The 25,751-nt window shown below is 38.2% G+C and overlaps 4 protein-coding genes across 4 annotated transcripts; all 4 read left to right on the forward strand.

Annotated features, from left to right (window-relative positions):
* The first annotated feature begins 2,769 nt into the window (after nt 1–2,769).
* On the forward strand, nt 2,770–5,177 carry LOC144526551 (protein THEM6-like). Its single transcript, XM_078264090.1, is given in 4 exon segments — nt 2,770–2,856; nt 4,203–4,587; nt 4,589–4,711; nt 4,788–5,177. Coding segments are annotated over 3 exon segments (612 nt in total). The 5' UTR covers nt 2,770–2,856; nt 4,203–4,206; the 3' UTR covers nt 4,896–5,177.
* Nucleotides 5,178–5,934: 757 nt separating this feature from the next.
* On the forward strand, nt 5,935–9,559 carry LOC144526552 (protein THEM6-like). Its single transcript, XM_078264091.1, has 3 exons — nt 5,935–6,034; nt 6,926–7,430; nt 8,270–9,559. Exons 2-3 carry the CDS (start codon nt 6,930–6,932, stop codon nt 8,375–8,377), a joined length of 609 nt encoding a protein of 202 aa, XP_078120217.1. The 5' UTR covers nt 5,935–6,034; nt 6,926–6,929; the 3' UTR covers nt 8,378–9,559.
* A 1,505-nt stretch (nt 9,560–11,064) lies between these two features.
* On the forward strand, nt 11,065–17,035 carry LOC144526554 (E3 ubiquitin/ISG15 ligase TRIM25-like). The gene is made up of 7 exons (XM_078264094.1): nt 11,065–11,762; nt 12,556–12,651; nt 12,811–13,044; nt 13,664–13,823; nt 13,908–14,009; nt 14,989–15,087; nt 16,409–17,035. Exons 1-7 carry the CDS (start codon nt 11,163–11,165, stop codon nt 16,474–16,476), a joined length of 1,359 nt encoding a protein of 452 aa, XP_078120220.1. The 5' UTR covers nt 11,065–11,162; the 3' UTR covers nt 16,477–17,035.
* A 258-nt stretch (nt 17,036–17,293) lies between these two features.
* Nucleotides 17,294–24,965, forward strand: LOC144526553 (E3 ubiquitin/ISG15 ligase TRIM25-like). Its single transcript, XM_078264093.1, has 7 exons — nt 17,294–18,096; nt 18,979–19,065; nt 19,151–19,384; nt 21,339–21,498; nt 21,581–21,631; nt 22,717–22,776; nt 22,867–24,965. Exons 1-7 carry the CDS (start codon nt 17,512–17,514, stop codon nt 23,391–23,393), a joined length of 1,704 nt encoding a protein of 567 aa, XP_078120219.1. The 5' UTR covers nt 17,294–17,511; the 3' UTR covers nt 23,394–24,965.
* Nucleotides 24,966–25,751: the final 786 nt, after the last annotated feature.

The following is a 25,751-nucleotide window of genomic DNA, read 5'->3' on the forward strand; positions in this document are numbered from 1 at the left end:
GAAGGACAAACGTGTCCTGGATGAGCTGAAGAGCCTGCATTGTAACCCACATCTCTTCTTCAGAATCTTTCCATCGGAGTCAGACTTTAGTAAGTGGCATGTTCTCTCTCTCTGTAAGTTGATATACCCCGAAACAAATGATCCACTGAAATATAGACATTTCTTTCTCCATGCAAAGTCTATGTGAAAAGTCATTCTGGGCCATGGGGTGCAGTACCACCGTTATCCGCTAAGCCCATGGTGGCTTTTAGACTTGACGCTCTTCCTGGGGGCTTGAAATTAACTAACAATGTAAAGATCAACAAGCCACAGTGACGATATGTTCATATTTGATTCATATAATAAATTATATTATTAAATTATTATTTTTGTCTTAAATCCACCAGCCATTTTCATATTATACCAACATTTGCAGCATCCTGAGCCTTTTTGGTAAGGTTACTAGGAAATCTCAGCCCAGAGTAATTAATTAATTGTAATAATTATTATTCTCCCCAAAACAAGTTTCCTTTTTTATTTTTAAAGAACTATACAAAAAAAATTGCAACTTTTTTTTGCAACTTTCACTGTCTTCTGCAACTTGCAATAAACTTTTATTGCAATTTTTTACAAAAGCTCCCGCAACAATCTCAAAAAAAGGCTGCGAAATCCTGGAGGGACTGCCCTTGTGTGTTTTTTCATGTGTTATGGTGCGCATTCACCAGTGTTTTTTTGTTGTTGTGGTGCGCGTAGGCCACTCATGATTTTGTCAGTCATCTCATCTGTTATATGCAGTGGCGTAATGAGCCAACACCGGGCCCCTATGCAGGATTATGCACGTGATGACGGCGCAATGTCCACAAGTAGACTACCATGAATAGGACAGGATAGGATCATAGAGACACAGCAATTCCTGTTTTTCACCTTTTTATGAGGCAAAAAAAACTGGCTGGTGGTCAAAAAAGTTAACTTCAGGCCCTGTATGTATGTATGTATATGTGTATGTATGTATATATATATATATATATATATATATATATATATATATATATAGTAGTGGATATCATGTCTTGCATATAAAAATGTCTTGCAGGTTTTACAATAACCTACTGTTTTATGTTTCTTTTCTTTGTCTCTATTTAAAGCAATTGGTGGAGTCTGTGCCACAGTTTATACCTCAACATCTGATCTGTCCACTCACCAAGAAGATGTTTGTTGATCCTGTGAAAACAGTGTATGGCACCGTGAACGCAAGGCCATTGAGGAACATCTAAAGCAGTGAGTTTGTCTATAAAAATGAGTAACCTGTATGGTTACCTAAATGACCGATGCCAGTTTAGAAATCACGTCTCATGGCTCTCAAGCACAAAAGGACTTATCCGCTTCATTGCCATGTATTTTCAATTGACTGTACACTCTTTTGCAGACACAAGTACAATCCGATGGCTGGCCCCGAACACAAGCTTGAAATGAGTGACATCAGAGCGGACCAGGACATGAAGAAAATGGTATCAGGTCATCGTTCTCGTCAAATTCAGTTTGAAGTTGCAGCTGAGTAGTTTTTTTATCAGGTTCCTGTGAAAAAGGAAATTGACCATCTACTCTTAATTGTTATAGAAGTTGTTCTTACTTAATTTGTATTGGAACATTATTTGTTCAGTCAGTTGGGAAATGTTAGTGCAGGTTATTCCCATTAATGTTACTCTTTTCCTGACATCACTTCTACTTTTATATGAACAGTGATGGACAAATTTTTTTCTGTTAACACTTTCGTTTGGAGTTGATTGTGCTTCTAACTTTTGATTGTTCAATGTTCTTTTAAATGCTATCCTATTTCCTTTTTTACTGTTTTATCATTCAAATATGTTGTACATCTGTATTATGTATAATACAGGAGTAAATCATTTCAGTTCATTACATTTGTCTTATTAGTGATGGCAGAAGAATAAAGGATGAGCATTTTTTTCTATCGTCAATTAATACACAGACATGCTTATTTTCAAATCATCAATGTTGAAGCTGGTGTATATTGATGTGCTATAAGTCACACACGCACAGAAGTGGGATTTTTATGCAAGCATGCCATAGCCTGATCTTTATGTGAAAGGAGCAATTCTTATTTTTCACGTTGAAGCAAGGAATGTTAACGACACATTTTCTCACTAAAATAATTCTCAGAATTGTTGTCATCTTTCAAATGGTTCAATTTCTCTTTACATTGTAATTAAAATTTGTATACGCAATACAGTTTTGAGTTGCATGTGGCAGTATGACAATTAAAATTGTTCAGGTGGTAAGATTAAGTGACCCAGTCCTGGCTTATAATTAACATAGTCAAGGATAAAAACTACGATAATAATTTTGATTTCCAAATAGGACAGATGACAGTTTACCAAGACTGATCCAGTAGTTCAACTTTCACACACGGTTATCTCCAGTATGTGTGGAGTCCACATGTGACTATCAGAGACTGTTTAAAAGAATCGTTGCTAGTATGCTCATGTTTGCAGTCTTACGGTACTACGTCCATTATATGGGACCAATAACTTCCGCCCATTCTGCCCCTACGTAAGAGAGGAAGTGAATCGCACTGGTCTTCAAATTAAATGTCCTTGAATTAAGAAAACTATATTTAATGCAGTATGCACACACACGATATTAATGGTACATTTCACAATATAAAACTGGATTTCTTAAAACATATTCGTGTTTATACGCTTTGTTCCCGATTGATTGTCGAAAACGCCTGCGTCAGTTTTGCTTTTATTTTGAAGGCTGTGGTAAAAGGGTATCAAAACTTTTTGGTCGTACACCACGCGTTGCGTAGAGTGCTGGAATGCTGTTGACTCCGCAGATCTGAGTGGAATCAGACAGCAGGTGAGCTTTTCTCATAGACTGTATATAGGTTTTTCTAGATTTCTCCTAAAAGTCTAAATCATTAACGTTGGTATATTTACTGTCTGCGGTTGTTTACGTTCGCCGTAAAGTTAAACTAAAAACTGTCAATACTAACGTTACCTCAACAGGTCGTTTATACGTCTGACCTACCAATGTTTATACGACTTAACGTTTAAAATCACAAAATGTTATGGCATTATTGTTAACTCTTGTGAATGGTATTTCAGACAAAGCATTACTCAGACTGTACTACTAACCAGACTAAATGCAGTAGTTTCGTGTACTCTAGTTCCAGTCATGTCACTGATTTCCTTAGTCGTTAATTTGAATTGTATTTAACGTTAGCTAGCAATAATCTCAGTTCGCATAGCCTTGGTAACAAGAACTTTAGTGGTTGGGGTTGTCTACAATCTTCAACGGGTCATGCTCAGAGGTTGAGTCAGCCTTGCTATCCTGCCTTTCCTGTAGAACCTGTTGACATTCACGTTTAGTTAAATCAGTTCACTGGTATCCTGAAAAGTGGAAACACTGAAACTTGATTTGAAACAGTCACGTTTAATCTCAATGGGTCTGCTGCCTGTAGTGTAATGCAAAAAGAATACATCCAGACATTACGGGGAACTCATCCCGGATTAAACCCATTTAATCACGCCAACATACTTTTTTTTAACGTTACACTTTCCTCTCGCTTTTGTGAGAAATTTAAAATGAAATGCACATGCATTCATAAAAAGGATGAGAATTATTCATTATTGGCCACTATAAACATTTAATCATCACTGTAGTCTAATTCACTGTTTTACGGGCATTCAAGTGAGTCTCAAGCAGATACAGAGCCCCTGTTTGCCATTTGTGTTTCTGAGCCAATCAGAATATTATTGAATATAACACAACTAAGTAAAAATGGAGAATCATTTAAAAATATTTTTTAGGCAGAACCACTTCTGACAAATTAATATCTCATAAATACCTGCTTACTAAAGAAATCTTCCTTGCCAGTCAAATCAACACATCATTAACTAATAAACACTACAAACATGCAGATATGCAAATTTAGCATTAATAGTAGCTGATATTAAGATTGTTAGTTTGTCATATTCTTTTATGGAGGCTAGAAATATGATTGAGTACAAGCTATTAAAATAGCATTCACATTTACTTCTACCTCTTGTAAAAAAAAAATAATTGTATTAGTTAAATAACGAATCAAACACCATAACTATCATACATCTACCTCAGCTTGGCTGATTTAATTACATCATATCTACACATCACAGTAACCCCACTCCCTTCCTCTGCTTGTGTGGCGTGTTTCCTTTCCCCAGAGAGATGTGGTGGGTCCTGTGGGTGCTCGCCACCTTGCTGGCTCTCTTCTGCAGTCTGGATGTGTGGTACTTCCTCCGGGTAGCTGCTGTGATTCTCCGGGCCTGGTTCCAGCCTCCAATCTGGGATGTCACAGCAGAGCAGATCCAAACAGGCCGGGTCACTCCCCATGACATTGACATGTGCCACATGAACAATGCTCGTTACCTCCGGGAGTGTGACTTTGCCCGCTTCTCTCTCTACATACGTAATGGTGTGTTCAAGGCAGTGCGAGCACTCAGAGCTTCAATGGTAGTGGGGGCCACCACCATCCGTTACCGCAGGGCTCTATGTATAGGTGAGGGGTACGAGCTGCGGAGTCGTATCGTCACTTGGGATGACAAAGCCTTTTTTCCTGGAGCAGAGATTTGTGTCAACAAAAGATGGGTTGGTGTGTGCCGTCATGTACTGCAAGCAGAGCATCCTACGCAGCAGCCCAGACAAGATCATGCAGCACCTGTGTAAGCGGAAGGTAAGGACCGAATGACTAAATACATATGCAAATTTGATAGTTAAAGAACATTGAGTCTATGGTGTGCTCCCTGCAGGTGGAGTGCCCTGAGTTTCCAGAGGACCTTCAGCACTGGGTCAGCTTCATCTCGGCCAGCAGCCAGGCCCTCAGAGCTGAGAGTGGACTAGACGAGAAGAACAAATAAGACATTGCATGGGCAGCTTTAAGACTGGCTTTTTGTAAGACCATCTCAGGATTAAAAAGGCATTGGTTTTCTGTTCACATTACTTGACTTAAACACAGTCGTGCCTACGCATCTGAAAGGAGCTTTACTTAGACCCCAATACTTGCCTATGTAAACACTGGACGAACTAGCACACCAGGCTAAAAAAACAATTACTCTTCAGTAATAATAAAGTAATATGATTGTACAAAGTCTATCTTCGTGTACTATGGCAGCAATAAAAACAAATTGATTTTGAAGTCCTATTGATGCACTTTTATGCCCTCACTATGCATATAGGGCCTCACACTATACATAATAAGAGCCAAAGGCAGAAGTTTTTACTGTAAGCAAATGTGAAACTTGTTTGTAAAACACTGCAAAATCAATCATATTGGTCACAAATTAGAAAAAAAGATGTAACACAACTAGGCATAGGCCGGTAAGAGAGTCTGACAGTATAATAACCTTCAGCAAAAATTTCACGGTATTACGGTATTGCAATTATAGCTATAAATGTATTATTTTTTTAAATGTCTGGGTAAAAAACAACTTTTTTCCCCCCATTGAACACAATGTATTATATTTTTAAACACACTGCACACTGGCAGGGAGAGGGATTTCTAAACTGCACTTTCTGTCCTTGAAGACTCATAAAAAAACAGCTCATACCTTAGGAACGGTATGACAGAAAATTGTAGTGGTTTTGCGGTATACCTTGAAACCGGTAACCGGCCCATGTCTAAACACAACAAACAAGAATTTGACCAAGGTATTATGACAATGAAGAAAGAAAATTTGCCAAACTGTCACATAAGTTATATTGTCTCTGTGAATAAAGGGGGTGTGTCCAGTGTAGTGATACATATGACATACATTACATACATTAAATGTAAAATAAACTAATTCCACATTGGTAATTTTCCAATCGGTAAGACTTCACTAAATCCAGAAGATGGCAGTAACGCACCACTATTAGGATGCCAACTGCCGTTAAACCTCAAAGCAGAAGAAGAATTACGTCTCGTCACATACCCGGAAGTCATGTTCATTCATTCTACCGGTTTCTTCAAGTTGTGGTCGTATCGCATCCCATGGTAACACTCTCTTCTGGACGCACGGTAAGTTGTACAGCCATAAAAAATAAGTCTACTGTATTTGTGGTTATTTTTTAAATTTCGACAGTGAGAAAAATAAAAAAAACGACTTTCACACGTCAAGAGTATGGTCTCTATTCTACAAGGCCACCATCTGCAGGTAGCTAGCAGCTAGCTAAGCTAACAGATTTGGCTGTCAGCAGGTTGCGCCCCGATCATTTGCATTGAGCTGTCAAGGTTGAAGTGAGTGATTATAGGGATATGATGCGTCCGTATTTTTTTTAGCTGTAATATAAAGCCAGTGAATGAAGAGGAAAAAAAACATCTTTTTCTACACATCTGCACTGACATTGATGAGGTCAAAGGAGCATGTGATTAAATATTGAGAGTGGTCATGAATTTAGAAAACAAGCATTTTTTTATTAAAGGAAATTGCTATCATAAACTTTGGAATTGCTATTGTAATATGTGTCATATCATGTGCCTTTAAATTGGTTTTGTTTCTTGTCATTATAATATATTACTATACTGTTTTTAAAACTATATTTGATATTCTTTTGCATTATATCCTTTGTTATATTGCTGTAACGTACTATACCATATAGTGTGTGTGTGTGTGTGTGTGTGTGTGTGTGTGTGTGTGTGTGTGTGTGTATAATATGTACACACACACACACACTATATAAAATAAAATAAATAAAAAAAAATATATATATATATAAAAATAGGGTTCCAGAGCTCCACTAGAGATGTGTAGCGCGTATGTCACTTTAACCACACCATGTTACTTTGCCTTGCAAATTTGTCTCCAAATGCTCTTGTATAGTCCTTGAGCTGCTGCAACAACAACAACTGATTTTTTTTTCTGGGGATCAATCTAATATTTATCTTATCTTATTTGGACTGATGTTCCAGAGAGATGTTGCTGCTGGTGCTGGGTGCCCTCCTTCTGCTCTTCTGCAGTCTGGATGTATGGTACTTCCTGCGGGGGGTCCAGGTGTTCTTCCAGGCGTGGTTCCAACCCAGAATATGGGACTTGCTGGCTGAGCAAACCATTGATGGCATGGTCCTTCCCCATGATTTGGACTACATGGGCCACATGAACAACTCCCGATATCTAAGGGAGTGTGACTTTGCCCGCTTCCACCATTATATGCGAAACGGGCTGTTAATGGCCTCACGCAAACTGGGAGCCAGAATGGTGGTAGGGGCCTCCACCATTCGGTACCGGCGCTCCCTGGCCTTCTGTGAGGCTTTTGAGATTCGGACCAAAATAGTGGGATGGGATGAGAAGGCGTTTTACTTGGAGCAGCGGTTTGTGTCCAAGAAAGATGGTTTTGTCTCTGCTATCATGCTTTGCAGACAGAACGTGGTGCACTGCAGCCCAGAGAGCATTATCGAGTTTGTCTGCAAAAGAAAGGTGAGGAATAGCTGGAGATGAAGAAAAGTATTGGTATGACTGTAGTAGTGTTGGAAATGAAAATTATTTTTATTATCGATTTATCTGCTTTAATCTGTCTTGGTTTCCCGATCAACGAATATTTAAAAAATAAAACAAAAACGGACGAAACGCCCTCCAACCATGTTATGAGTGTTGGCGTTGCATAGTTTGTCCACCAGAGACCACTCTACAACGTCCCTGTTGGCAACACAGGACTTTAAGTTTCATATCTTAAGTTTGTATTTATACATTTTATTTATCAGAACTTTAATATATTTTGATGTTCCTCTGTTCTGTTGTGACAATAAAACAAGTTTATTTTTAAACTGCATTATCATATTATATTAGTGAGGACTCATAAATAACTACAAATAACTAATGTTAGGGAAATCTCTATGTTTTGTTACGCGTTTCTGGATTATTTTTTTTAAATACATATCGGCCGATATATCGGATTTTTAAATCACCAAATATTTGTATCGATATCGGCCTTAAAAATCCATTATCGGTCGGATTTCTAATACTGACCATCAAACTACAGTAGTTACTAGGTTTTCTGTTGATCGACTGACTGATTGATTAATCAACTAATCATTTGTATTGGTTATGTTATGTTATTTGCAGTCCAAAATCCAAAAGATATTCAGTTTTCTTTCTCATCAAATCCTCACATTTTGGAAACTGCAGCATGGAAGTGTTTAGCTTTTTTCTTTAAAACATTTATTTTTAAATGATCAAACTTGAAAATTGTCTGTCAATAGTTGCAGCTCTGTACTGTGGCATTATTCTTCTTTGGCTAATTTTGTGTTTGTGTGCAGATTGAGTGCCCCGAGTTTCCTGAAGACCTCAAACACTGGATCAGCTTCATCTCAGCCAGCAGCCAGGCACTGAGAGCCGAGAGCGGACTGGAAGAGAAGAACAAGTGAAGCCCCACACCATGTATCATGAGTGTAGGCCCACATATAATTTGCATTGCACGCACATATACAGTAAACATACATGCACACAAACAGTTAAACATCGTAGAGCGTTTTTAGTTTACTTACAAGATTCAATTTATCTCCGTTTTCGGTCTGCTTCTTCCTGCTGTGTATTTTTGTATGATTTGAACAGAAATACTGAACTTATTACAAAACTTGAACTGTAAGGTATTCCATATTTTTTAAAATGCACTATATGCATTGGGATCATATTGAAAGTTCTCTCGGAATAAAGTGACACAAGAATGTAGCTTTATTCTTGCAGCTTATAGACTGGCGTTAGACATCTTCATTTCATTTTAGCAAAATCCTCTAAATTCAGATAAGCATGCAGAGCAAAAGTTCATCTTCCATTGACATCAATGCATGTTTTTAAACAGACCCAGTCTTTTTTTGTGCCTGTTTCTCTTGATTAGCTGTAGTTTACAGTTATAACTTCAGAGAATTATAACTTTTTACAAAAAAAAGGGTAAGTTTGATGAAATACTTGAATGGGCATCATGAACATGCACTGAAAACTGTTTTAATATTCCCATCAGCATTTTGCACAACACAAAGTAACCCAAGTGAGTAGACAAACTGAATTCCTGTTAACAATCTGAAAGGGAATCTTTGATTTTGAGGGATCCTTTTAATCAGTACAGTATTGTTCTTTTACTGACTGTATAACACATGCTTTTAGAGGGTATGCTTCTAGATTGGAATTGCATGTCATTTTAAGAGAAAGCGCTCAAATCCAAATTAACAGGCACATTAAGCAAACGTTGATATGAGGTTGCTGGCAACTTTTCGAAACCTGCAATGCACGATAAACACTTATGTTAGGATGATGCTCGGTCTTTTGAAATCTGGAACCTTCCCTTTAATGCATCAAAGCTTTATTTTGTGACCAAAGTAATGTATTGTTCAGTATGAGGAAACAAAATCAATATTTAAAGATCTATAACCTGTTATTTATGTTGTTGATACACTGAAAATCCTGCTTGATTTAATATAAGTTTTAAGATATTCACTGTCCTTTTATTTTCCACATATTATTTATGATGTATTGAAATGGGTTAATGCACCTACTGTTATTTGTTGTGTTTAAGTATTTAAAGGCATTTTAAATAAATGCATTGGAAACCATGTTTCTGTGACTGAGCTTGCCTTTTAAGTGCTTGTTATTCAGCAATAACCTGACCTACTAATGTACTGTGGTTTGTGGTTCTGTATTGATGACCAGTATTTGTACCTCAATTTTACTGCACAGCATATATCTGACAGCTGTAGTTACCATTTGCAGATTAACATTTGACATCAAAAATGTGATTGTTATAACTGCCCAAATTATATATAACGTACATATAACCTTAGCTGGACCTCAATCAGCTCCATTACAAATGATTCCTACATGTTAATGCATCAATAATGTACAATTACAACATAATGTAAAAGTACATTTAGCTTATAATACGTTTGTACTTGAACGCAGTACTTTAATTTGTAATGGAATACTGTGTATTAAAAGACTTGAGTACCACTGGCTTGTACACCAGAGTTTAGTTGCCAGCAGCAGCAACAATTCGACATGCGCATCTTTCAAAATAAAAACAAAAAGAACAAATAATAGGACCTAATTCGACCTGCACTTCATTACACTATTTAATTTTAAGCATTGAATGGCACCTTTAAAATTCCCAAGAACAGACAGGCTTAAGACAAGGGCAGCTGACCTGAGAGAGATGATCATAAGTAAGAGATATCTGAAGACCCCCTGGTCGATTACCAAGGCTAAGAGAAAGAGTACCAGATACCCCTGAGACAAGCAGGTACGGGCACGGCATACCTGGAACCAAGTGGCTGGCATAGTGTACAGGAACATCTATGCCAGTATGGGCTGGAAGTCCCAAGGAAACCAACCTGACATCCGAACCAACCGAATATCGTAGTGGTCGACAAACAGCTGAAGAAAATAGTTCTGATAGATGTAGCAATACCAAGCGACAGCAACATCAAGAAAAAGGAACGTGAAGCTTGAAAAAGCACTTGGGGCTGTAACCCCCAAACTAGGACAGTTCCAGGAACATCTGAGATCTCTGTCCAGAAGGGCGCAGTCCTAGTAACAGCTGATACTGTGCAGAACCCTCAGGCTCCCATATATATATATATATATATATATATATATATATATATATATATATATATATATATATATATATATAAATAACACAAGGTATCAAGGTAGCTTGTGAATTTCACCAAGGGATCAATAAGTCTTATCTTTATACCCATAATTATATATATATAAATTATAATGTATTTGTTTATTGTATATATATGTATCTAAATTTGCAAAATGTAGTGCAGTAAAAAGTGCAATATTTGCCCCTGAACTGTAGTGGAGTAACGTTACAAGTATAAAGTATGGAGAATTATACTCAAGTACAAGTAGCCTACTTCAAAATTGTACTTACAAAAACACAGATTCACAACATAGAGAGACAAACTAAGCCTACATAAAATAAAACGTTCATCACTTCGTTGTCATTTTACGATTGAATGTTACTGTTTAACATTATTTTGAAAATAAGTATTTTTTTTAAAGATTAAATTCCCTACAGCCGTTTCCGGTGACGCCTCTCTGGCCACGCCTGCTACTTGTCATTTCCTGTAAACAAAGAAGCAGCCGTCTGTCAGATTCCTGTGCTTTCGCTCATTTTCTACACCAACTTCAGCGTTTTTGACGACGATGGCTCAAGGCGGAGTGGTCCTGGATAAGGACCAGTTCAACTGCTCGATATGTCTGGACGTGCTGAGGGACCCTGTGACCATCCCCTGCGGACACAGCTACTGCTCGGAGTGTATCCAGAACTACTGGGACCAGGACGACTACCTGGGGATCTTCGTCTGCCCGCAGTGCAGGCACAACTTCAACCCGAGGCCAGTTCTCGCCAGAAACACCATGTTAGCCGACGTGGTGGAGAAATTCAAAAAGACTGGACTCCAAGATGCAACAACGACGACTGGAAGTCAAAGTTTCGCTGAGGCCGACGACGTGGAGTGCGACGTGTGCACCGGGAGGAAAAACAAAGCTGTGAAGTCTTGTCTGGTGTGTCTGGCCTCCTACTGCGACGTCCACCTCCAGCCTCACTACGAATCGGCTGCTTTCAAGAAACACAGGCTGGTGTCGGCCTCCAAAAAACTTCAAGAGACGATCTGTGGCCGACACGACAAACTGCTGGAGGTGTACTGCCGCACCGACAAACAGTGCATCTGTTACCTGTGTCTGACAGATGAACACAAAGGCCACGACACGGTGCTGGCTGAGGCAGAGATACAACAGAAGCAGGTAGCCTAATCAATTCAATCACGGCATCTGATTGATTCAAGATAAGGCTGTTGATCTGCGACAGTACTATACATTGTTTTCATATCGACCAGGGTCTGATGTGATCTACATGGTTTAAAAGCAGTGAAACAATATTTCTCATTGAGATTAAGGTATCTTCTTAGGAAAAGAATTAACATAGTCAATATAAGTATCGACAAACACAGGAATCCACAACAGCACAATTTACAAACAAAATATACATCTGTTCCACATTAAAGAAAACAAGTATAAGTGGCATTTGAAATGCTTGAGTAAGCTATAATGTTTTAAAATGAAAAGAAATACAAGATTTTAATTTAAAACCATTTTTGTAATGTTTACATTTCTCTGGTCTAATGTGCTCTGGATGGTGAAAAAAATGCTCTTTTCTTCAGTTTTACAAGTAAAATAAAGTAGTCACCAATGTTAAAGGATTTTAAACAGGAGTCTCAATGATAATCTAGTCCTGGTTTGATACATTTAAGTACAGTAGTTTTTTTTATCTAGAGCTTGTCTGATGGAGAAAAAGCTATCATATGGCTCTTTTCTATTTTCACAATGTTACGGCTGCCGTCGGCACCCTCAGGTGTGTGTTTAATAATTAATTATAGAAAGGTTCCACAGATCTGAAATGGGACTTTAAACAGCATGAACATGGACACATGAACAATATATTGAAACCAGTAGTCGTTGTATTTGGCAAAATATAACATGGTGTCATGTAACTGTGAAGACCAGATCTCTTTGAAGTTTTCTCACTATTTTTCCTCAGAGGCAGCTTGGTGACATGAAGCAGAGCTCTCAGCTGATAATTCATCAAAGGGAAAAGGGTGTCCAGGAGATCAGACAAGCCATTTTCTCTCTCACTGTAAGTGCCAACATCCCATTTGGTCTGATATACAAATACAGTAGATCACAACATACAGTAGGTGCTAAAATAGTACTCACCTCTTTCAGATTATTTTAAACAGTTCCTAATTGACACAATGCCTTCTATATGTTATGTCTATTATATTTCTCCCTCCAGCGCTCTGCTCGGGCAGCAGCTGAGGAGAGCGAGGCCGTCTTTACTGAACTGATTCGGTCGATTGAGCTGAAGCGTTTCGAGGTGAGAGAGCTGATTAAAGCCCAGGAAAAGAAGACGGTCAGTCAGGCCGAGCAGCTGCTGGAGAAGATCCAGAAGGAGATCGCTGAGCTGAAGAAGAACGAGGCAGAACTGGACAAACTTTCCCATGCTGAGGACCACGTCCATTTCCTTCAGGTAACAATGTTCAGATTGATACCACCAGTGGTGGAAAGTAACTAAGTACATTTACATAAGTACTGTAAAGTACAAATACCTCAATATTGTACTTGAGCATTTCTGTTGTCTGCTACTTCGTACTTCTACTGCACTACATTTCAGAGGGAAATATTGCACTTTGTACTTCATTCATTCATGACATCTGAAGTTATTTTCCGAAATAAGATTTTATATTCTAAACATATGTCATATATAAACATATATCAATTTATAAAATATTCCTTATTCAGTGCACAACATTTGCATATTGAGTAATTTTAGTCCTACGTTTTTTTTTGTCAAGTAAAATATATACTAATTTTTAAGCTGTAATATTCCAAACTGTTTGAATGCAAATTAACTTATTGTAAGTATTTTCTAAATAATAATAAAATATAATAGTATATTTAGCTAACAATACTCTAGTACTTTTACTTAAGTAGAATTTTGAATGCAGAACTTTTACTTGATGACGTATGTGTGGTATTACTACTCTTACTTTAGTAAAGGATCTGAATACTTCTTCCACCACTGGATACCAAACAGTAACACACAGTAACACACCTCAACCGCTCGGTCTCTGTGTTTGTCTTTCCAGAGTTTTGAGTCTTTCCATGCTCCACCTGTGCTGTCAGCGTTGCCTACAGTCACCATTGACCCCAACCTCACCTTTGGCCCCGTGATGACAGCTGTGTCCGATTTTAAAGGACTGCTGCTGGAGGTCTGCCAGGGAGGATTTGTCAGCATCTATGAGAGAGGTAGATACAAAGGGTTATATCAAGTTTGTGTTTTTATCTGATACAAATTATTCTGTCAACTCTGTTTATGTGATTTTCTCTTAGTGAGAGATGTTGTGATTGTAAGTACTCCAAATCCTGCTGTACAGCTGGACACAACACAGCCCCGTGATGGTGAATCAGCTGTACAAATGGAAGCAACACTAGGTGAGAGTATAAATCTTTTTAGAATATGATTTGCATTAGTCAGTCACACAATTCCAGCTTTAAATACAAGTGGTAAAATACCACAAAACTTTTGGTAGTCAGCGATGCATCGATCAACTAGTACTGGCAAAGGGTTGAGTGGACTTACCGGAGCATTGGCATATGGCAGACAGAGAGCATTTATATATGTTTCTCTGTCCTGTTCTTCACATCAGTGAGGCTTTCTTCTCTTGTTTCAACAAAGTGAATACATGATCAAGTGACTGGAACTATCCATCACCTCTCGCGTGTGAATTCTCAACGTCCCGGCTGCTGTTGCCTGGTCTTTGAGATACACAGCTGTTGTCGGGTTTTTTTTTTTTAATCACTACATGCGGTTCACAACACACGGTTAGTTAGCGTAGTTAACACTACACACAGTGACATTACGTGTCCTGTTTTAATTTCACGCATACTATCTGCTTTGAGTGGGTGAAGCTATGGGCTGAGCTCTGTTATCTTAGAGCTGTTTGTTTGGAGAAGAGTTGTCAGGCGAAGTGGAAGAGAGCTTGTCACAGAGGATAATGGGAGCCATGCCAGTAAAACTGTTATAGCACCTTTTATTTTTATTTTTATTTAAATAGTTTAATGAGCTTAAAATTGGCAACCCTACCACCTTAACTAACACATTTTCTGCGGGAAACCCTGGAACGTCAATACATTCATGCACTTGGTAAATAAATATCATCCGTGCTTCTTTACATTGATAGTTTCCATTTAGTCTGTGACATTTAAAATTTCTTAAATTTGACTTGTTGTTCCCTACAGTTTGTGCGTCCCATCCTAACCACATTATCATGCGCACACCTTACTCAACATGTTTGTTTATAGTGGAGTTTGCTGAATCTGCTCAAGTGGAAGGATGACAGTGCTGCAGACTCTGACAGTTTGGACAGCTGAGACTGTGCAGTCACAGTGTTTGTTCTCTTTGTGCTTGCAGTGATCCCTCCACCTGGCCTAGACCAAAGTCCTGTGAACCCTCTCAACCCTTTCCTCCCTCCTGGATCCGCTGTGCCCACCTTTGCCTTCTCACCATTTGGTAAATAGAGATACTGTATTATCAAAAAAGAAATGTACAGTATATCAGCATTAAACAGCTTGCAGAGCCTATTTTACACAAGAAAACCAAATGTAAAACATATCACAAATGTTGTCATTTTAGTGGCAGACAGAAAGAGAGAGACACATTCAGTATAATATATAACATAAATCCTGCAGTGGTGGAAGAAGTATTGAGATCTTTGGCTGAAATTAAAGTAACAATACCACAACATAAACCACACACAAAGGTCCTGCATTTATAATTTTACCTAAATAGAAGTGCACTTAATATTTAAAGTATTAGAGTGTTATTATATTACTGGACTATAATTACTGATTACTAAGAAAGCAGCATTTTAATATTATTGCTGGTTGAGGTGGAGGTAATTTTAGCTAGTTTACAGTATAGAGTATACTATTGGGTAGTTTAATCGATAACAATCCATCATATTGTATAAGTCAATGATATGTATGTAAAATATATAGCTTGCAACTATGGCAATCAGAAAAATGAAAATAAGTACAGTATTTGAGTCAATGTACTTAGTTACAATCCAACTATAATTGCCTGTAGATGACAGCTTTTTGTAGAAGTCACATTTACCTTTTTAGACTTTTAGTCTGGCTCTAGGAAGACCGCCTGAAGATCTCAGGCGAGTGTGTGTTTAATGAATCAAAACATCTGAGTTGAGTGTACTGTACATGGATATGTGACTTTACAGAAACACCTGCAGATTGAGTGATTGCATCTGTCTTACCTTGTCAAAACAGCTGTAACTCAGCTGCCTCCTCTGTGCTTTTTTCTGTGTACCTTGTGTGTCACTTTTTTCATTGTTCATTGTGCATTCTTGATCACTTTGATCCATGCATATTGGGATTTTGTGTCAAATTATGAAAATGTGCATAGATTTATTATGACACAGCAGGTGACTAACAGGGGAGTTGTAGATATTTAAATATTTGAAAATAAAATATATTTGAAATAAGTGGTAAAGGAAACCTTGTACTGTAGATTTTTTTCATCTGAGGTAATTTAGTGTTTTTTTTTTTGTTTTGTTTTTTATGCAATCTTACATTGACACCTTAAGTGTATGGGGTTTTATTTGTAATACTATAATTACTGAAATTAAAATGATTTCATTGCATTTCATCTTGCTGGATAAATGGTTCTGTATGCTCGGTCGTTACTACCCACTACAGATCATGTTCAGGAATATATTATATATTTGTAAGCTCTTTCTCTAACATATCCTTCTTGTCCTAACATCTTTGTCACCTCAGGGTGCTGTAGACTGATAATTCCTGTTCTGTCTGCTCAGGCTCTAAACTCTCCTCAGGATCCAGACAGAGGAACCTTCAGCGCCGCGCTCACCCCAGGAGGAAATAGACTTGTAGTGGACATCAAAATCAACATTTAACATGCACCCACACGGGCTGAATGTCATCATACCTCAGTGCTCTTCTCTCACAAATCTGTACTGACACTTGTAAATTGTACATTTAATAATTCATTTTTTAGTATTATTTAATTGCTGTGTTTTGACCCATCAGCTATACTTGCATCTTGCATTATACTGCAGGTGGGAAGAGAAGAGAAAAGGAAAGTATTTAGTGCCACATTAGATCACATTGACAATGCATTTACTTGAGTAATAAGCAGCCTAAAACGTGACTGACTCAACACATTGTATTTCAGTATTTGAAAGGAAATTTCATTGACATTTAGTGAAGTTTAAGTTCATTTTAACAATGTAATGCTTTTGTAAAGATTTTTCATTTTTTAACCAAAACAACATAACTTTACATTTGCTTTACAGACACTAATTGTAATGTTAGTGTCTATATAGTGTAATTATATATTTTGATTTGTGACATGCTGACATTAAAAAAAGCAAACACACTTGTAAAACTAGTCTTTCTCAAGTGTGCTGTTTATTTGCATGGAGTATGGTTTACATTTCATTGTACAAATACGGGCACAAGGTGTCTGATGTAAAAGTGGAATAGCAGGTTGACTGTGCACACAAACGCACTGCAGTGCTTTTGTGTAAAAGGCTATGGGTCATATAACATTCATAGGGTCAGTGCATGTAATATGAACTCCCCGTATACATTGGAGAGGTGCTTCAATAGAAGGTTGTTCTTTGCACAGTTTGCTTTATCTGGGACAGCCTATTTGCTGGTTTTGGTGGGTCTTTGGGTTTTTTTGCCCCCAACGTCTCCTCCCAGGCAGCGCGGCAATGGTTATGTTTAGGGTTAGGGTTAGCTGCCTGGAAGGCGCCGTTGGAGGCAAAAATACCATCGAGCGTTTTGGCGGCTGTGATTGGAGGCTTCAGTAGGTGAAACCTGAGAAGCTGTAATCAGCACACCTGTTCGCTACGCCCATCTTTGTCTCTTCCAGTTTCTGTTCGGAGTGCAAGAAATGGCTGCAGCAACTATTTCGATTGGACAAGACCAGTTTTGTTGTTCAGTGTGCCTGGAGGTTTTAAGAGACCCGGTGACGATCCCCTGTGGACACAGCTACTGCTTGGATTGCATTGAAGATTACTGGACAAGGGTCAAGCAGAAAGGCCAGTACAGCTGCCCACAGTGCAGGCAGGTGTTTAATCCCAGGCCTCTGCTGAGTAGAAACACAGTTCTGGGCGAAGTGGTGGAAAAGTTTCAGAGATCTGGATTTCAAGACGCAGCTCAACACTTGGCCAAACCCGAGGAAGTGAAATGCAGTGTTTGCACATTGAGAAAAAGCAAAGCTGTAAAATCCTGCCTTGTATGCTCCGAGTCTTACTGTGCTGTTCACTTGAGAGTCCACGAAGAACGCTTTCATGGGAAGGTCCATGAATTGATCCCAGCTGTAGATCAGCTGAGGGAGAAGCTGTGCCCACATCATGATAAATCACTGAGGCTGTACTGTCGCACTGACCAGCAGTGTGTGTGTTCCCAGTGTGTCAAAGAGAGACACAAGGGCCACGATGCAGTCTCAGTGGTGGATGAGAGAGCAACACAACAGGTGACATCAGACAGGATTTATCTAAAGTATTTGATGTTTAAAAAGTACTTCTCAGCCTGTGATAACACTGTTTTCGGTGGTTCTGGAAGAGCTTTATCAAGTCGAAAATAACCCCGATTACAATAGCCTACTATGACATCATCAGGTTTATTAGCTGGGGCCTGTGCGGTGTTATGTGGGATTGACAGTGTTGTAAGAAGTATTCAGATATTTTACTTAAGTAGGCCTAATATTAGAAATATTTTTTTTGAATTGAATGAATACATTTGTGTAATACATCTGTTACAAGTAAAAGTACAAAAGTATTAGCATTACAATTTTCTCAAGTACCAAAAATAGGCTACTCCTTTATACAGAATGACCCGTTTCAGAATAAAATATATTGTGTAAACATCCCTTTAATGTTGCTGCTGGTAGAAGTGGAGCCATTTATAAATAAATAAAATATCTCTGTCTGTGTGTTCAGATTTGACTGAGTAATGAATCCGTGACTGAACTCACCATTTGACTATTTCCAAAATGCTTTTAAAACTTGCTGCATATAAGACAGTAGTAGGGTGACTAATTGTGATTCTGTCTGCGGTTAAGAAACATTGAGATACCTTTTATGAATATGTCTTTTATATCCTGGTGTAACGGCTTCAACATTTCAAATATTAAATGGGGGTATGAAATGTGCCTAGCTGGTCCTGCAGCCATAGCTTGTGCACTGATGTTACTGTGTCAAAAGTTTAGGTTGATAGACCAAAGGTCTTCCATGCAATCCAACCCTTTGATTGTAAAATCAAAACTTTCCATCTTGAAAGTCAACCGCGGAAAGAAAATATTCGACTGAGCAGCCTGACGGTCTGCGCTGTGTGATACTCTTATGTATTCTCTCAGAAAAAACTCCAAGAAGCCTCTTTGAAGTCTGTGCAGAAATTGAAGGACAAGGAGAAGGAACTTAGATATGTTGTCAGATACATTAAGGTGAGTGCATTTTCAATACAGGAGTTTGAAATATGCTGTTGACATACTGCTTACACAAAAAAGTGAAAACGTTTATCCTCCACAGCACTCCACAGAAGCAGCAGTGGAGGAGAGCGAGAGGGTTTTCTCCAAGTTGATCCGTTCCATAGAGAAACAAAGCAGTGAGGTGAAGGAGGTGATGAGAGTCCAGGAGAGAGCAGCTGTCAGTCAGGCCGAGGAGCTGCTGGAGAAGATCCAGAGGGACGTAACCGAGCTCAGGAGGACCGGTGCTGAGCTGGATAAGATTTCTGGCACTGAGGACCACGCCCACTTTCTTCAGGTATGGAACAAAACAAAACTCGGCCAGTGATGCGGACAAAGGTCTGTCCAACCACAGCAATGGCAAGTACATTTACTCTGTAAGTACTGTACTTAAGTACAATTTTGAGGTAGGCCTACTTGTACCTTACCTGAGTATTTCCATTTTTTTTGCTCTTTATACCTCTACTCCACTGCAATTCAGAGGTAAATACTGTACTTTTTACTCCACTACATTTATTTTAGAAATTAAATTACTGGTTACTTTTAAGATTCAAATGAATGATACAAAATATCATCAACAAATAAATTATGATACTATTACTGTATAATTTGACTTTATCGATCCCCAGGAAAATTCACAAGCTACCCAGCTGTATATTGAGTAATGTGTATATAAACTCAGCAAAAAAAGTCAAAATAACTTTAGAGATCTTCATTGTAGAGGGTTTAAACAATGTTTTCCATGCTTGTTCAATGAACCATGAACAATTAATGAACATGCACCTGTTGAACGTCAAAAAGACAATAACAACTTAAGGGCGGTAGGCAATTAAGGTCACAGTTATGAGAAAATTAGGAGGGTAAAGACACCTTTCTACCGATTCTGAAAAACACCAAAAGAAAGACGCCCAGGGTCCCTGCAAATCTGCGTGAACGTGCCTTAGGCATGGTGCAAGGAGGCATGAGGACAGCAGATGTGGCCAGGGCAATATATTGCAATGTCCCTACTGTGAGACGCCTAAGACAGTGCTACAGGGAGACAGGAAGCTGATTGTCCTCGCAGTGGCAGACCACGTGTAACACCTGCATAGGATCGGTACATCCAAATATCACACCTGTGGGACAGGTACAGGATGGCTGCAGCCAGTCTGGTGCAGTACATGAGGAGGAGATGCAATGCACTGCAGATACTGAGGGCTATTTAATATTCCCTTTGTTCAGGGACACATTATTCCATTTTTGTTAGTCACATGTCTGTGAAAATTGTTCAGTTTATGTCTTAGTTGTTAAATCTTTTAATGTTCATACAAATATTTGCATATGTTAAATATGCTTAAAATATAAAAGCAGTTGAAAGTGACAGGACGTTCTTTTTTTTGCTGTGTGTGTATGTATGTATATATAATATTTATTAATGCATCAACAATTAGAATCAAATATTATAACATACATTCATTTGAACTTGACCATTCTGCATAGTGAGTAATTTTACTTTTGGTACTTAAAATATATTTAGTATTTCCGAACGGTGGTATTGCCACTTTTTTACTTAGGTAAACTTACTAAGGTATGAGTACATCTTTCACCACTGCCTTAATATGCAAAATATTTCAAATAAACATTTAGAGACCCAGAGGATCTTGCATGCGTTTATCTCCTCAAGCCTTGATTATCGCAAAAGCCTCTTCACGTAACTACATACTGTTTACACAGTATATCAGGCTTTACTAGAACTAAGAGGCATGACCACAATACACCTGTTTTTAACCTTTTCACACTGACTCCCCACTATGTTTTAGGATTTATTTTTTATTACCTTTCAGGCTCCTTGCTGTATTTCTGTATTTATCTAAAATCTAAGAATCACACTTAAGAATGCTCATCCTTAGAGTCAATTTATGAGTACTTCGCTGAACATGATCAATAAGACACATTTATCATTTTTTAGGTGACTTACTTACAGTGAAGTGTTAAGAAATCTCTTAAGTGATCACATGATGAAACACACATGTATGTTTAGAGCAGGAATAGCCAATCAGAGATGATAGTCCACTTAATTTATCTATTTTAAGCTTTTACATTTTCATTTATTTGTTTTTAATTCTATTGCCTTGTGTGAAGCACTCTGTAAAACTTGCAGTGTGATTTTGGTGAACATGACTCACAAAGTGATTCATGCCTGTTTTGTCAGGGTTTTTGCATTTTCATTCAAATGCTGTCCTCTAATTTGGTTGTGTTGCATGTCACCACAGAAGTGCAAGTCTCTTCATTTCCCTATGAAGACTGTGGAGATGCCCAGCACTGATGCACTTCAATATTTGATGTATAAAACCATGAGAGGAGCCCTAGCTGATCTCAAAGACAGTCTGGACGAAACACTTGAAAGAGAATTCAACAGGATCTCTGATAAAGGTATGGTGTCTCTTTTACACCTGATTACCACACACGATTATTTTGTGAACAGTAAATACTGACTGTTTGTTTGCATTTCAAGTCATTTCACTGAAGGAGACCAGCAATCAAAGTACCTCTGAAAAGACTAAAGGTATGGACGTTTCGTTAGTGGTTGAGCCCCTTCCCAGAAGAGCAATTTTCCAATCACATTTTAGCAGGATGGGATTATTTTAGCACAATATCATGTATTTAGATGTTAAGTGCACATTTAGGATCCTGTTAACAAAATGCATGTTTTAAAAAAAGCTGGCTTGGAACCAAAAATTGGTTCACTACAGTTGATATAATCTCCCAGCTAAAGTGAACATTTTTAACTGCATATGTGCCGTGCCTGAAAGAAAAATAGCAACAGTAAAGAAGGGGTTAACTGTTAGTTTAGTGTCTGTCAATAAATGAGTTGTGAAGTTGGAGGGTCGCTTGTTCCAGAAGTGTTTTTCCCCCATTCTGTATTCCCATTTCAGTTTTGTCTTTAAACGATATCTTCAACGTTACTTAACATAGAAACACTGGACTCTCCCAGACGATGTAACAACCCTGTAAGATTATGTTATGGCCACCAATTACAATTAGTTATAGTTAACGTCCTTCTACTTTTTAATCAAAGAACCAGATATTTTAATGGCGCAGTAAGCAAAGCTGGGCAAAGATTGTTGATATTTGAACTCAACTGCCAAACAAATACAACCCCCCCCCCCCCCCTCATAAGCTCCGCCCCCCAGATTCACGGTCAGATAACTACTGGCCGGCACATTCACATGCTTTTTTTCAGCGCACACAGAAAATAGAGAGCTGGGTGACAGTGAGGAGATATTTCCTGTATTTGACAAACATTTGACATTGGATTAACATCACTTACTAACACAGTTCTAACTAACTTTATGGTAACCCTTTACTTGAAGGTATCTACATAAGAGTGACATGACACTATCATGAACACATGACACTGACATGACACATGACACTGACATGACACATGAACGCTAACCCTAACTTGTCATGACAAAAACTGAATGACACTAACTAAAAGAAGCGTTATGTCATAAACGTTAATGACTTGTTTATAATCTTTATGACACGTTCATGAGTGTCATGTCACTCTTATGTAGATACCTTCAAGTAAAGTGTAACCAACTCTATTTTGTTTAATATGTGTTATCTCCTGCATCTGTCTAACAGTAAAAGACACTGAGGTACCATGCAACTCAGAACCGAAGACAAGAGCTGATTTTCTACAATGTGAGTACAATTATTTGATAAATCCATCCATCTTTATGGAATCCACTAACTAGTAGTTGGAGTCTGACAATGTGCATCTGTTGTGTCCAGATTACAACGATATAACCCTGGACTTGAACACAGCCAACCCTTATCTAAGCTTCTCTGATGGTCAAAGAGGGGTGACCACACGTTCGGAGCCACAGCCATACCCGGACCATCCGCATCGCTTCACCAGCTGGGCCCAGGTGCTGTGCAGAGCTGGGATGGCTGGACGCTGTTACTGGGAGGTAGAGTGGGCTGGTAACGGAGGGGTTTCCATCGGCGTCTGCTACAAAAACATGGGCAGGAGTGGAGCAGGGAGTGACTGTAAGCTTGGACACAATTCCAAATCCTGGAGCCTGGACTGCTCTTACTCAGTCTGTTCATTTCAGCACAATAAGGAGGGTTTGACCATCGCTGCTTCGTGCTGCAGCAGGATAGGAGTGTTTCTGGACTTCAGGGGTGGGACTTTGTCTTTCTATAATGTTTCTGATACAATGGTTTTACTTCATAAAGTCAAAACTACATTCACCCAGCCTTTATACCCAGGATTTTGGGTGGGTTTGAGCTCTACTTTGAGGCTGTGCTCTCTTTAAATCGCACTAAGTCGTCTTACCTTGAATGTTCAGCAGGGGTCCCACAAGGCTCTATTTTGGGACCAGTATTGTTCTCTGTATATATAAATGACTTGCCAAATGTTTGTCAAAAAGTCCATTTTCAAATGTATGCTGATGATGTGGTTATTTTTACATCTGCTAAAAGCACACAAGAAGCATCATCCATCCTTACATCAGCACTGGAGAATATACAGCATTGGCTGCTTGAATCCTGCCTATTATTGAACAAAAAGAAAACTGTTGCTATGACTTTCACAAAAAAACCCATAAAACTGGAGTGGTCCAATGTGTTCCTGGGGGGGAGTGGAACTTGACATTGTAGAGGAGTTCAAGTGTCACACTGGACCCAACACTTTCATTTAAAAAACACATCAAACTTACAGCGAATAGAATCAAATTCAATTTACAAAATTTTAAACAAATCAGACCATCAATGACAACTACTTCTGCTAAAATGTTCTACATTCAATGATATTTTCACATATAGATTACTGCATCACAACCTGGTCACTCACTGGAAATACAATTTTAAAACCCATAGAAATGTTATTCAAATATCTATAAAAATACAGTCAGGTCCATAAATATTGGGACATCGACACAATTCTAATCTTTTTGGCTCTATACACCACCACAATGGAGTTGAAATGAAACGAACAAGATGTGCTTTAACTGCAGACTTTCAGCTTTAATTTGAGGGTATTTACATCCAAATCAGGTGAACAGTGTAGGAATTACAACAGTTTGTATATGTGCCTCCCACTTTTTAAGGGACCAAAAGTAATGGGACAGATTAACAATCATAAATCAAACTTTCACCTTTTAATACTTGGTTGCAAATCCTTTGCATTCAATTACAGCCTGAAGTCTGGAAGGCATAGACATCACCAGACGCTGGGTTTCATCCCTGGTGATGCTGACTGACTGTACTTGATCAAAAAGCTTTGTCATTCCATCAGTGTAATATTTTGGGAAAATACAATATGCTCAACTTTGAAAATTTTATTCATTTTAAAAATAGTTGTTTAATTTATAAAGTTTTTCATGGACTGGCCCCACCTTCACTTTCTACATACATTAAACCAAGGTCTGACAGAGGTTGTTGTACCAGAGCTTCATTTAGAGGAGATATAGAGATCCCGCATAGAAAAACTGCCTTTGGACAAACTGTTCTGTCTAGCAGAGGAGGTCATTTTTGGAACAGCATCCCAACAAACATTAGAGAATGTCCAACTTACTGCACATTTAAAAAGCATCTTAAACAACTTCTTAAAAGTTCCCAGTTATGTCATCATTTTGACTAATTTTATTGATGTAATGTAATCTGCCTGAATGTGAGCTAATGTTTTTCTTGCTTGATATTGTATATTGTCATATTCTTTTGTGTTGTATTATCTTGTATGTTGTCTTCCTGCCTCGGGACTACAGGTGAAAATTAGCATTTATGCTATAACCTGGCTCATTTACAGTCTGTACAGAAATGTTAGATTGTTCATTAATGTGCACTGTCCCAAATAAATAAATAAATAAATAAAAAATGAAATGACTGCACTCCAACGGTTTTCAAAATATTAATGTTGACTGAGAATAATAATGAAACTGAGACAGAGGTTTGTGTTTAAAATTTTTATTTTAATAACCGTGCAACTTTGGAACAGCAGCAACACTTTGGTGGGGTAGGTAACAAGCTGGTGGAGCTTGGATCTTACTGAAGGCAGCAACATCCACACCCTGGATCTGCAAAGGAAGACATTTTCATAAACTCAAATGTATATTTGTTTGAGCACATTTATGGAATAATATAGGGATTCATTGTGCATCATATCCAATTTTAAATAAACAATTTGTTCATTTTTGTCTCTTGTGCACTGTTTTACAGGGGTTATGTGCAATGACTCTCGGCCAAGAAATAGTCAGACACATAACTACTAGTGCTGGCGGTCAAACTGAGTTTTTGTTACATGAACACCCCTATTTTATCTGGAAGGAGATATGTTATTAAAGGTTTAGTTCACCCAAACTCACAAAATGCTTACCTTTTAATGGTATTTAACAATGGAGATAATTGAGTGAATGCTTATTTAGCAGCATTCACAGTATTTTTATCTGATTCTTTGTACGATTTTCAGTCGCCTACTACTTCTGCATACTTTCGGCTACAAAAACCATTCAAATATCAAAATGTTCAGCTCTTTTGGGACATTTGTGCTTGTATTCAACGTATGCTTGAGTTTTTTTTATCACTTTTTTTATCACTCGACATGTTATACTGAAAACTGTTAATGACTTTTTTCAACATACAATGCTATCACTGTTTTCAACATAAAACACTCAGTA

This window comes from Sander vitreus, chromosome 12 (genome assembly GCF_031162955.1).
Source record: "Sander vitreus isolate 19-12246 chromosome 12, sanVit1, whole genome shotgun sequence".
Taxonomy (NCBI): domain Eukaryota; kingdom Metazoa; phylum Chordata; class Actinopteri; order Perciformes; family Percidae; genus Sander; species Sander vitreus.

Coding starts and splice junctions, on each gene's coding strand:
- LOC144526553 (XM_078264093.1), top strand. CDS start 17,512: ATGGCTGCAGCAACTATTTCGATTGGACAAGACCAGTTTTGTTGTTCA. Junction 18,097..18,978: donor ATGAGAGAGCAACACAACAG/GTGACATCAGAC, acceptor GTATTCTCTCAG/AAAAAACTCCAAGAAGCCTC. Junction 21,632..22,716: donor TACCTCTGAAAAGACTAAAG/GTATGGACGTTT, acceptor TCTGTCTAACAG/TAAAAGACACTGAGGTACCA.
- LOC144526554 (XM_078264094.1), top strand. CDS start 11,163: ATGGCTCAAGGCGGAGTGGTCCTGGATAAGGACCAGTTCAACTGCTCG. Junction 11,763..12,555: donor CAGAGATACAACAGAAGCAG/GTAGCCTAATCA, acceptor ATTTTTCCTCAG/AGGCAGCTTGGTGACATGAA. Junction 13,045..13,663: donor ACCACGTCCATTTCCTTCAG/GTAACAATGTTC, acceptor TTGTCTTTCCAG/AGTTTTGAGTCTTTCCATGC.
- LOC144526552 (XM_078264091.1), top strand. CDS start 6,930: ATGTTGCTGCTGGTGCTGGGTGCCCTCCTTCTGCTCTTCTGCAGTCTG. Junction 7,431..8,269: donor AGTTTGTCTGCAAAAGAAAG/GTGAGGAATAGC, acceptor GTTTGTGTGCAG/ATTGAGTGCCCCGAGTTTCC.